The sequence below is a fragment of the Ambystoma mexicanum genome, chromosome 3q (assembly GCF_040938575.1).
Source record: "Ambystoma mexicanum isolate Mex_15411 chromosome 3q, UKY_AmexF1_1, whole genome shotgun sequence".
Lineage (NCBI taxonomy): Eukaryota > Metazoa > Chordata > Amphibia > Caudata > Ambystomatidae > Ambystoma > Ambystoma mexicanum.
In genome coordinates this window covers 753,255,327-753,268,571 of record NC_090926.1, presented here as the reverse complement: position 1 = coordinate 753,268,571, position 13,245 = coordinate 753,255,327, and the positions used below count along the sequence as shown (strand labels likewise).

The 13,245-nt window shown below is 52.9% G+C and overlaps 1 protein-coding gene across 7 annotated transcripts in view; it reads right to left on the bottom strand.

The window, feature by feature from the left end:
• The window catches only part of FBF1 (Fas binding factor 1), a 1,089,678-nt gene that overhangs the window by 249,723 nt on the left and 826,710 nt on the right, over positions 1-13,245 (bottom strand). For all 7 annotated transcript variants that reach the window (XM_069654733.1, XM_069654729.1, XM_069654732.1 and 4 more), the window contains 2 exons: positions 5,455-5,594; positions 4,568-4,686 (listed from right to left, as the gene is read on the bottom strand). In XM_069654733.1, coding sequence (XP_069510834.1) covers positions 4,568-4,686; positions 5,455-5,594 — 259 coding nt within the window. The remainder of the gene's footprint in view (positions 1-4,567; positions 4,687-5,454; positions 5,595-13,245) is intronic.

The following is a 13,245-nucleotide window of genomic DNA, read 5'->3' as shown; positions in this document are numbered from 1 at the left end:
AAGACATACTGGGGGACAGATGGACATGTCTAGAAGGTCCGGGTACCACGTTCTCCTGGCCCAATCCGGGGCAATTAGGATCATGCGGCTCCTGAAACGTCTCAGTCTTCTGAGTACCTGAGGAATGACGGGAATCGGACGGAACGCGCACAATAGTGGGAAATTCCACTCCACCACGAACGCATCCCCCAGGGCTCCTCTCGGGGGAAATTCCCTTGAGCAATACCTTTCGCACTTCCGGTTGATTCTGGTCACAAATAGGTCCACTTGAGGGGTTCCCTCCCCAAAGGGCGAAGATCTCTTGAATGACTTCCTGAGCCAGTTCCCATTCGTGGGACACCGTGCTCTGCCTGCTCAGAGCGTCTGCCGTCATATTCTCTTTCTAGGTGAACTGCCGTTAAAAAGATTCCTTCTCGAATTGCCCAATACCAGAGCTGCATTGCCTCTCTACACAGAGGTAGTGACCCTACACCTCCTCTTTTGTTTAGATAATGCATGGCAACTGTGTTGTCCGTCATTATCAGGAAATGTTTTCTCTTGACAGATGGCAGGAAAGCTTTCAGCGCTAGTCTGATTGCTCTCAGCTCCAGAAGGTTGATGTGTAGTTTGGACTCAGATGGAAACCAACGACCGCTGATTGTCAGATCGTTGGCATGAGCTCCCCACCCCTTGAGTGAAGCGTCCGTCACTACTGTGATCTCCGGCCATGGTTGCCAAAAAAGTTCTCCCTTCAGGATATTCTCAGAACAAGTCCACCATAGAAGATCGTGACGAACCTTGTTCGGAATCTGGAGAAGATCCATCATTCGACCTGAGAACTGGGAACACTGAGTCTTTAGAGCCCATTGAAGGGATCTCATTCTCAGACGTGCCTCTGGCACCAGAAAGATGCAGGATGCCATGAGGCCGAGTAACCTTAAGAAGTCGTAGGACTGAAGATTTTGGGCATTTTGGAATTTGGAAACCATCTGAAGAATGTCTTGAGCCCTCGACCTGGGAGGCAAGCTCTTTCCCAGGGATGTGTCTAATACAGCTCCTATATATTGGAGCCGTTGAGAAGGTGTCATTTGTGACTTCTTGAAATTGAGGGAGAAGCCCAGTCTGTGGAGGAAGTGGCAGGTGACTTTCAGGTGATCTAGTGCCTGTTCAGCAGAATGTGCTCTGATCAGCCAATCATCCAGGTAGGGGTAGACGTGAATCCCCCCTCTCCTGAGGTGCCCTGCCACCACTACCATTAGTTTGGTGAAGACCCTCGGGGCGGAGGTGAATCCGAATGGCAGGACTCGAAACTGATAGTGTGAGTCGCCAACTACAAACCTCAGGTATTTTCTGTGCTTTCGATTAATCGGCACATTAAAATAAGCATCCTGGAGGTCCAATGACACCAACCAATCCTGGAGTTGAAGGGGCTGACGGATCTGAGAAAGGGTAACCATCTTGAACTTGTCCTTCCTGAGGAACTTGTTCACGTTTCTTAATCCAGGATGGGTCTCAGTCCTCCGTCCTTTTTGGGGATCAAAAAATACAGGGAGTACCATCCCTTGTTCCTCTCCGTTGCAGGTACCGGTTCTATAGCACCTTTCTCCAGCACGGTTAAAACTTCCTGCTGCAGGAGCGGGTCTGAAAACAAAGGGTGTCTCCTTGGTGGATTGCTTTGAGGTTGCGTTAGAAAAGCAAGGCAGTAAACTTGGGCTATTATTTCTAGAGCCCAAACATCTGAAGTAATGGCTCACCATTCTTGCAGATGCTGTGACAGCCTGCCTCCTACAGGTGTCTTGTGATGCAAGTCCTCAAAGTGGCTTTGAGGCAGTTGCTGCAGCCGCTGATGGCAGAGAGGCTGTAGATGTAGCTGGCTTTGCACGTTTTCCTCGTCCACTGCGAGTGGTCTTTCTCTGGCCCCTTTGACTGTCCATTCCTCTCACCTTTCCAAATTAGGAGTAGTAACGATAGGATCGTCCCCTCCAAGATTGACCTGGTGCCCGAAAAGGCGGAGGTTGCCTGATGGCGGCTCCCAAAGACTTGGCAGCTGCTTTTGAGGTCTGCAACCTCTCAAGGCTCTCGTCAGCCTTGCTGCCAAAAAGGTGAGACCCGTCAAAGGACATGTTCAGGAGACGGTTCTGCACGTCTGGTGCGAAACCCGACTTCCGTAACCATGCAAATCTGCGCATTACTGTGCTAGTGCCCATGGACCTGCTTACACTATCTACAGTGTCCAATCCAGATTCAAGGGATTCCTGCATAGCCTCCTTCCCATCTCCAACGATGGCTAGGAATCCTTCCCTTTCATCCCCTTCTGGTATGTGCTCCGCCGCCATCGCCAATGCACTCCCACAGAGTGTTCGAAAACTTTGCCAAGGCACATGTGAAGTTGGCTGATTTTAATGCCATACTCCCAGCTGAAAATACCTTCCGTGCCCAGCCATCTACACGCATATCGTCCCTGTCCAAAGGGATAGAAGGGTACGCCAATTTGTTAGAAGCTGCGGCTGCCTGTATGACCAAACTCTCGGGAGTGGGATGTTTAGACAGATAGCCGGGGTCGCTACTGGCAGGGTAGTATTTTGAAGTAAGGGATTTATTCACTGGCGGAATAGAATCTGGAGTCTCCCAATTTTTGGCCACCCTATTTTGCAAGGCTACGTGAAAAGGTAGTATTGGGTCTTCAGTAGGACCATGATCCAATATGTCTGTTAGATCATCTTGGATGAATTGAGCTGGAGGTCTGGCCCATCCTAAATAATCTATTACATTTGTCATTTTCTGACGGTATGACGGACTGGCATGTTCTCCTGGTTCCGGTCTACCAAAATCATTTTCAGGAGATGCATCAATACCACTCGCATTGTGCAGTGATTCAACCAAATCCCTCATCCTGCTTTCTTCTGAAATCAGGCATTCTGGGACATTTGGGGTGCCATATTCTAGCCCAAAAGGTACATTCTCCTCATCAGATTTCTCCTGTTCCTCAATAATTGAGGTCAGGGACTTGAAAAACTCTTTCCTAGGAAGAGGTTGGAAAACCTTTTCTGGGAGAGGTGGAGGAGGAGTATTAATGGGTTCTGAAGGCATTATAGGTCTTGTAGCCTTCTATTTCCCTTTTTCTGGTTTATTTTGCCGAACTGGAGGTTTCGGCGTCGAGGGCTTCTGGGTCGACGTCGACAAAGGCGTTGATGGCATCGACGTAATAGCCATCTTCGACAGCGCCGGCTTCGAAGGTAGTTGAGGCCCTCTTCGAAGACTTGCCCTTCGAGGTGTGTTCAGTCTCGGACGGCGTCGGTGACCTTGAGCGGTCAACTCGACTCGAGCGGCTTTTCTCGCTCGGCGTCCTAGAAGGTTCTCTATCCTTCCTCTTTCGATCACCCAGGCCGAGGGCGCTCGAGTGTGGGAGCGATGACACTCTCGGCCGGCTTCCGAGGAAGGCACGGACCGAGGATTCGCTTTTTCTAACACCTCCATCATTTTGACCCTGAATGCTTCCCATTCTTTAGATGATAAATGTTTAGTGGGAATTTCATCCTTTTTGGGGATTCGTCCTAGGACGAGGTGGAGGGGGACCTGTGGCGTCGTTTCTTCGATATTTTCGTCGAAGACGACGAGCGATGAGAATCGCTTCGGGATCTGACCGATGCCTTTCGTGTCGAGGAGATTTCACAGGACCTCGACTCGACGCTAGAGGCTTTACGGTCGGATTTACGACCTACCTGTAGTTTTCCCCTCCTTTCTCGCAAGGCCTTCCCCGTCATCGCCTGGCCCTTTCGTACAGGCCTCCTTGTCGTGGCCTTCTCCGAGGCACCACAAACACTCTCGGTGCGGGTCTGTAATCAACATTTTTGAACCGCACGACTTGCACTTTTTGAAACCCGATCTCGGGGTCATGGTCGGCGTCGATGGCGAGGACATATTCGTTACTTACTATTTCTTCACAGAACTCGAGGCGCGCCGAATCTCCGAAGCAACGTATACTGCGATAAACGGAACTGAGGTCAACGGGCGCCGCACGTGCTACTTATACACCCGATGACGGCACCCTCGATGGAGGCCTTTGAGGGACAATCGACTCAACGACATCAACGCACGGCGCCCTCTGCCGACATTTTTTCCAAAGCAGCTAAAACTGGATGGAATACATCTATCTAAGATGAGAATACGTTGAGGACACAATCCACTCGAAACGTGAATTTAGATGACCATTTAGATGACTGATGCAGTGCCGCACTTCAAACGTTTGCATTAGATCAAATCGTCTTTCAGATGATCGAACCCTCTGGCGTGGAGAAGCAGGAAAGGGTGATTGAATTAGGATGCAACTCCACTGCGCAACTGCAGATAGCAAAACTGCCTTTCGGGAAAAGTCTGAATTCCTTGATTTCTCATAAGGTACTTGCATTTAAGGCTCTGCATGCATAAGTTAATTTTGGCCATGTAACAGACACACAAAATACTTTAAAACAGGCCAATGTGTGGAGGATTGCACTATACATGGTGAAATAACATAACTACCTTCAGAACAAGGTCTGGTGATCCAGACCTTTGCTACCCTCAGAGCTGGTGCTCCAAGATTGCCCACCTGCTCTAGAAGTCGTGTCTGCTCACTCAGCCTGGTTTCCATCTTTGTGATGACTTCATGTAGTCGGCTTCGTTCTTCCTCCATGTCTCTCTGCTGCCGTGTTAGTCTCTCCTGCAGGACTGACACGAAAGAGAATGCTATCTTACTACCACCCATGTCAGAAAAGAGAACATTATATACTTGACCCATCCCGCTAGTATGGCTATCATCTCACACACCGGGATGTGAATCTGGAGAAACTGCACATGCTAGGGAAGCACTCGTTTCAGAGGAAAGATCACTGTAAAGATGCCCCAATTCTTCTTACAATTATTAAAGCTCAGAATGGTCTATATTTGTAAAGACATTTAAAATTGGCATAGGAATAACTGCTTGAATAACAAACACATAATTGGAACCTGTAGAAAGAGCAGGGCTAGAAATGCTCAGGTTATCACATGTCACTGAAAGACACAGGGATCAGATAAGCATAGTGTCTCAGATACAAGATACAAGATGTTGTGAAAGAGACTGACGTAGACTAAGAGTGCAACGTGACAAAGGTGTCAACAGAAAACAATTCTTCAAGACCACCAGTGGAAGTTTACAAAAGGCACAGTACATCAGAAACTACAATAAAAAAACGACATGTAACAAAACATAGCAGGCATAGGCATATGTGAATAGCTTCAACAGCTTAATGAGAAAAAGAGTGGAAAAGCTCCACATACTTGAGCGAGTAAGAGCAACTGCACTGTAAATAAGCAGCAGGAGACGGGATTAAGAGAAAGCAAAACTGCCAGTTTGAGATGCATGACAAACTGAACAAGACAGGATGTCAGTGAAAGACAGTAAGAAAACATTCCAGTGAGCACAAGGTTTCATGATCATAAGCAGGGCCAACTTACCACGGAGTTGCTCGTCTCGCTGACGGGCCCCGATCTCCAGCTCCTGAGATGTGTTCTGGTGTGTGTTCTCCACCTTATAAGAAAGGTCACTGAGTTTGCTGGAGAAGCCCTCCATTTGCTCAATCACTCCATTCAGAGACCTGTGGGGGAGAGAAAGGAAAGCCATAGGAGAATCAGAAACTTCAAATCCCAGAAACAGATTTTACCAGTGGCGTAACAGTCTTCAGTAATGAGTCAGCTCAAGGTAACATAGCAACACTTTTTGCAATGCAGCAAGGATGCAGGCTCTCAAAAGTGCTTGGGGTGTTGCATGCGTCTCCTCTTTTTAGAGGTTGTGGTCCTACAACATAGTTTCTTGCTTTGCTTGGAAAGAGGCTAGGGTAGTCATAGCAGTATAGCAATTTGGGGTCTTTGACTGCTATGGGAAACAGTCATGTGGAATGGTTGCCTGGCTGATATGAGTGCTATATGATGATTTATACCAGGCAGTGCTGCCATTTGCATGGTCTCCAGACGCTTGCATGGCTCTGTAAGAAAAGTGGGTGGGGTTGGTTAGTGGGGGAAGAGGGATAGAATAGAAGTTGTGCTTTTCTGTTGATGCGTGCACAACAAGGAGAAGGAACAAGTTACTTACCTGTAACTGTTGTTCTCCAGCATGGGTCTGGCATGGATTCACATGCTCATGAATATTCCCCGTCGTCAGGCTGGGAATCCTCGGTAAAGAAAAAATCAGTATCAGTTTCGTTTCTGATCTGTCTTTCGTAGTAGTAACCAATCACTGATCTCTGCGTCATACTGACCACAGCCAATGACTGCCCTCTACCTAAGCCCCGCCTCTGGCAGCCATCTTCAGATTTGGTAGCACGTGAAGAGGCAGTATGACCAAGTGAAGAGCCGCAGAGGGGTATGCGGGAGGGTTCGCATGTGAATCCATGCCAGACCCATGCTGGAGAACAACAGTTACAGGTAAGTAACTTGTTCCTTCTCCAGCATGGGGTCTGGCATGGATTCACATGCTCATGAATACAAGAATACATAGCAGTACACACATGCACAGCCACGGGGGGTGGCAAAAGGCTCAACATTAAGCAATACAAAAAACTCAACATTAAGCATCTCTTACCTCCTCACCAGGCTCACCTTAAGCGAACAGGTTGCGCAGCACTGCTTGGCCGACCCTGGACTCCTCCCTGGAATCCCGATCAACGCAGTAGAATCTCGTGAAGGTGTGCGTCGACCTCCACGTAGCAGCCCTGCAGATGTCCAGCAGGGGCACACCAGATAGGAACGCCGTAGTAGCAGCGATCGCTCTGGTCGAATGGGCTCTCGGACGGCCTGGCAGCGGTCGGTTAGCCAACCGGTGGCAGTGCATGATGCAGCCGGAGAGCCATCTGGAAATAGAAGACTTCGAGAGAGCCTTTCCTTTATTCACAGGTCCAAAGTTCACGAACAGCTGTGATGTCCTCCGGAAACTCTTCGTGCGGTCCACGTAGAACTTCAGCGCTCTAGCCACATCCAGCGAGTGCAAAGTCCTCTCGGCCGGCGACGAAGGAGACGGGAAGAAAACAGGTAACACCAAAGGCTCGTTAAGATGGAAGTCCGACGGCACCTTGGGCATAAAGGAGGGGTGCGTCCTAAGCACCACCCTCGAGGCATGGAAAGTCAAGTACGGTGGTTTGCAGGATAGGGCCTGGATCTCTCCCACTCGTCGTGCGGAGGTAATGGCCACCAGGAATGCAGTCTTCCACGACACAAACTTCATCGGTGCGGAGTGCATCGGCTCGAATGGTGGCCCCATGAGCCTGGTCAGCACCACGTTAAGTTCCCACGCCGGGGCCGGGGCCTTCACCGGCGGGAACGACCGGAACAGTCCCTTCATAAACTCTTTTACCAGTCGATGGGACCACAGGGACGTCCGTCCTGTGGTTCTGGTATATCTGGAGATCGCCGCCAGATGAATCTTAATGGAGGCATGGGCTAGCCCAGCCTTTGCCAGCGATAGCAGGTACGGCAGCACTTGAGGGGCCGTAATCCGTAGGGGGTTGATCTTCTGTGCTCGGCACCAGACAGAGAACCTCTTCCACTTATGACCATAGCATTTGAGAGTCGAGGACGCCCTGGCCTTTGCAAGAACCTCTCTGCAATCGGCCGGTATATCGTAGCCTCCAAACTCTAGTGCTGCAGGAGCCAAGCCTGCAGGTTCAGCGACGCCGGGTCGTGGTGGAAGATGGCGCCTCCTTCTCTGGTGAGAAGGTCCGCCGACAGCTTGATGGGAGGGGACGTTGACAAGTCCAGAAGGTCCGGGAACCAGATCTGCCTCGGCCACGCCGGTGCGACGAGGATCATCCTGCACCGGGACCTCTTGAGCTGGCTGATGAGTCGAGGCAGCAACGGCAACGCATACAGGTATAGGCCGTCCCAGGGGAACGAAAACGCATCGCCCATGCTTCTCGGCTGGGGAAACCTCTTGCACTTCGAGTTCGTCGCTGTTGCGAACAGGTCGATTTGGGGTTTGCCCCATTGTCGGAAGTGTTGATCCACCTGATCCTGGCGCAGTTCCCACTCGTGACACGCGCGCAGCTCCCTGCTGAGCGAGTCGGCGATGGTGTTGCTTTCTCCTGCCAGATGGAAGGGAACCAGGAACATCCCCTGGGCGACCGCCCAGTGCCACAGATCCTGTGCCTCCTTGGATAGGGCTGGGGATCTGGTGCCTCCCTGCTTCCGTATGTAAAACATTGTCGTGGTGTTGTCCGTGAAGATCCGCACCACCTTGCCCTTGAGCGACGGGAGGAACGATTTCAGAGCCCAGAACACGGCTCGGAGTTCCAGGACGTTGATGTGCAGGAGCCTCTCCTCCGGGAGCCAGAGGCCTCTTGCGTGGAGATCTTCGGTGTGGGCGCCCCAACCTTCCAGGGAGGCGTCCGTCGTCACCGTCTCCTGGTACGCCGGTGTCTGAAAGTCCTTGCCCGCCGTGAGGTGCGCTGGAACGCCCCACCACTGAATCGCCCGCCGGAACACCTCGTTGAGAGGGACCCTGTCTTCGAAGGTGCCCGTCGCCTGCATCCAACGGGCGTCGAGAAATTCTTGAAGAGGGCGCATCCGTAGCCTGCAGAGGCGCACCAGGTAGATGCAAGAGGACATCATCCCCAGGAGGGACTTGATGGACCTCAACATGGCCACGTCCGTGGCTAGCAGGCGCTGCACTTTGCCTAGAATGGTCTCCGTCCGTTCTTCCAACAGGGCCGCCAGGCGCCTCACTGTATCGAGCTTCGCTCCCAGAAACAGGGCCACCTGCAACGGCACCAGGTGGGACTTTGGGTAGTTTATGGCGAATCCCAGGTCTGTGAGTAGTTGGACGGTCCTCGCAGTGTGTTCGATGGCGAGTTCCCTCGTCCTTGAGCGGATGAGCCAGTCGTCCAGGTAGGGGTAGACTTGAATCCCCTGCAGGCGCAGCCGCGCCGCCACTGGTGCTAGGCACTTGATAAAGACCCTGGGGGCCGACTTCAATCCGAACGGCAGTGCTCTGAATTGGTAGTGGCGTCCCTGGACGACAAACCTGAGGAAATTTCGGTGACTTTTGAGGATGGGAACGTGGAAGTATGCATCCTCCAGGTCCAACGACGATAGAAAGTCACCTTCCTCCAGCTGTCCCAGTACGTGCTGGAGGGTGACCATCCTGAACTTTTGTGATCTGATGTATTTGTTCAAACGACGAAGGTCCAGGATGGGGCGCCAGCCGCCCGTCTTCTTCCTGACGAGGAAGTACCTTGAGTACACCCCGGACCCCCGGAGCCTCTTGGGGACAAGCTCGATGGCGCCTTTCCTGAGCATCGCCCGTACTTCCAACAGCAGTTGCGGGACGTGATTTTCCTTCCTGGCCACAGGTGGAACGTGAGGGCACTTCTTCAGGAATTCGATAGAGTGTCCTCTTGCCAGGGTATCCAGCACCCAACGGTCGGTGGTGATGGACTTCCACACGCCGACGAAATTCGTCAGCCTGCCTCCCACCGGGGTGTTTCGGTGGGGGCCCGAGACCACGGCCGGTTCAGTCCTGCTTGGAGGTGGTGGCCTTGCCGCCCTGGCCACCTTGCCGACGGCGGCGAGGCGCTCCCTGCTTGCCGCGACCCCTGTAGGCCTCCTGAGACGAGGAGCGTGCCGCCTGGCGGTAGGACGACGAACCACCGCTGGATCCCTTGGAGGCACCCTGTCTGCCTCCGGAGCTCCGAAAGGGCCGTCGTGGCTGAAGGGCTCCTAGGGCGCGGGCCATCTGCGTGTCCGTTTTTATGGCTTGGAGGGATTCGTCCACTGCCTTCCCGAACAAGTTGCTGCCGTCGAATGGCATGTCCAACACCCTGGTCAGGACGTCCTGACGGAAGTCGGTCGCCCGGAGCCAACCCCGTCGTCGTAGGCAAACACAGTTGCCCAGCTGGCGGAACCCGGGATCGGCAATATCGGTTGCCACCGTTATGGCGTGGTCCGACGCCACCTCGCCCTCTTGCAGTATTTCCAGGGCCTCGGACCTCTTGTCGTCCGGCAGGAAGTCCAATATGGGGGCCAGCTTAAACCAGAGCTCCCTGTCGTAACGGGCCACCATCGCCAGGGCGTTGGCCGCTTTGATCGTCTTCGCCGCCGACGACAAAATGACCCGCCGCCCCATGGCGTCCAACTTCTTTCCCTCGCCGTCCGGCGGGGAATCGACGTCGAGGCTCCTGACCCCGCCGCTTTCTTCTTCGCCACCGCCGAGACGACCGAGTCTGGCGTTGGCTGGGCCCTGAGGCACAGGGGAGCTGTTTCGGGGACCCAGTACTTCTTCTCGTACCGGTCCCGTTTGGCTGGTGCCGTGGAGGGGTTTTTGAAAACCGACAGGCCCTCCTCCCAGATGTCATCGATTAGGGGCACCGCGATGACAGTCTTCCTCTTGGCCTCCCGGTGCTGATAGAGGAAACCTTCCTTTTTCTGCTCCTCCGGGCAGAGCTGGAACAATTCGGACACCCTGGCGATCATGGTGTGGAATGAGCCAATCTCGTCGGGCGGCGAGGCCCGTGCAACGGGAGACCCATTTCGTCGTCGTCGCCCTCAGAACCCGTCGTCGAGCCCAACGCACCATCATCTCCTGACTCGTGGGAGGATGAGGAGGGAACTGTAGGCCTTACGGGGGGCGAGCGGAGGAGAGGGTTGGGTCCTCCGTCATTTGTTCCGAGGACTTCCCAACGGGCCAGGTTGCGGGTCCTCCGGCCTGGGCCGTGGGAATCTCGTCCTTATCTCAGAGCATAAGGACTGGAAGGCAGACAAAATGGCCGCCGAGCCATCCTGAGGCCTAGGATCCGGCTGCGCCGGAAGGGAAGGCCGCTCTTCCTCACCATCGTTGTCTTCCTCAGTTATCTCCCGAGGATCTTCCTGACGGGATCGAACCTTCTCGAATTGGACTTCGAGATTCGTCACGGCCTCGGTCAGTTCCTCCTCCGAGACTGACTCCGAGCTCGAGGAGGCCACCGTGCCCCCCCTCGCTTATTCCATCATGGCGGCCACGACGATGGGCTGAAAAGAGGATTCCCTCCTTGGCGGCAGGGAAACTCTAGTCCCGGAGGCAGTCTCCGCTGGCGGTGTCTCTGGCGGCTTGGCCAGAGTCGCCTCGATAGAGGCCTTTGCCTTAGGTGCGTCCCGGGCCTTCTCCTTCGGGGGAGGGGCGACGTCTCGCTTCCCCTCTTCCGAGATCGGACGGGGCTTCTCCCGAAGCTTACCCGGGGTCTCGGACTTTCTCTTCCCCGAACCGGAGCGTTGGCTCGTGGTTGACGGTGCCGGGGAAGGTGCGCCCTGCCTGGCGACCGAAGAGCCCGACCTTTCGGCGCTCCCGGAGCCAGCGGACTCGCGGCGCTTGGCCTGGTGTTGGGCCCCCGTCGCCGGGGCACCCGCACAGGACTTGGAAGCCCGCTCGGACCCTTTCTTCTTCTTCTCACTCGTCGAGCCCTTCTGCAACCAGCTTGCGAGACGGGATCGACGGTCCCTCATGGTCCGCTCCGGCAAGTTCTTGCAGAACTGGCAGTCCTTCTCTACATGAGTCTTGTCCCCATGAAGACAGTAGAGGCATTGCGAATTTTCGTCTTCCTTAAACACATTCTGCAGCCCGCATCCAGGGCAGCTGCAAAACAGCTTGGGTCCGGACGACGAACTCGCATCCTGGGCCATCTCGAAGTAGACCGCAAATCTTCTGGAATGCTCCAAGAAGTTGATTTGACGAAATCTTCACCCTTGAGAGGCGTAGGAAAATCCCGCAACGGGTAGCCATTAACGGGAATAGAAACGGTGGAGCTTGAGGCTCGATTAACCGAAAAAAATGTGAAAATTCACCTGAAAAAGCGCGAAACACGCAGTAAAAGCTGGAGAGCTAAGCACGAGGACTCCCAACACTTGAACGTGCGGTAAAAATCTGAAGATGGCTGCCAGAGGCGGGTCTTAGGTAGAGGGCAGTCATTGGCTGTGGTCAGTATGACGCAGAGATCAGTGATTGGTTACTACTACGAAAGACAGATCAGAAACGAAACTGATACTGATTTTTTCTTTACCGAGGATTCCCAGCCTGACGACGGGGAATATTCATGGGCATGTGAATCCATGCCAGACCCCATGCTGGAGAAACTGGTGTCTGTGCGTGTGAACTTTCTGCATACGCTTTGTTGTGTGCACTGGGATTGTGTCCATAGGGGTAGCCAGAAATCATTCACAAGGCCTGTTCCAGGCCTGCCTCTAGTGCAGGCTATCCAAACCAGTTTGGAAGGAAGGAGACCAGGATGCTAAAGGAACCGATCTATCTTACAGGATTCAACTTGTTACGGTATCCCCAACCACATTTATACAGTATGGCCTTTATATTTGTACCAATCACTTTCCCACTACTGTTACAACTGTTACAATCCGAGTTTGGAAACGTGCAACCCCTCAGCACAGTTGCTTCTGCCACTTAGAATTAATTCCATGGTTTTTCTAGGTTCTCTGAGGTAGTGCAACAGGTGTCTACTCTAGCAATGTGGCCTATTCCATTACTGTCCCTTGAACTGGGACATAAAACCACAAGAAGCTGTAATTTAAATATTTAAGAACAGAGACACCGTCCTCTGCTTTACCACAGGGATTTCAAACAACCTAGCATTAGCATTTGAAAGTTACGCTTCTGAGGGGTAGGTGGAAGTAGCTGAAGGGATCTGAGCCCAGCCTCTTTTGAAGGGCAGTAGTGTTGTGTAGAGTGATAGTTGGGTGCAGTCTGAACAGTGTGAGAAACCTGAGGCGTTTCTCCCAGGCTATTCCCGGGGATCCTTTGTTCAGGTGGCCAGGGGAGGGCCATCGCTCTTGGATCCCAACCCTGGGGGCGGACGAGCGAGGGAGGATCACCTGGGCAGGGGGTCATTGGGGACTATGAGAGATACGCCCCCGGGCGAGACATGGTATTCCTCCGGTTCTGATACACCCCAAGTAGACATCCCCTCAGTTGTCATGGGATACTGTCAGCAGAGTCCCATCGTACCCCATTACCTTTTTTTAAGAAAAAGGAGAAAACGACCCAATAGAAAATCCATTCACCTATCACAATACATTGGCCCCCTCCATCTGGACAAAAATCTACATGGTTTTTTCATGATCGCCAGGAAAACCTACAACTCCCACAATCCCTACTTGCATTCTAGAAGTCCAATTACTAGGACGAAGAGGCAGATGGGAGTCATGAGGATTAGCCATAGGAATCAATGGGCAATGGATTCCTATGGGCAGTCTCCATGTTGTCCAGATAATGAGGTC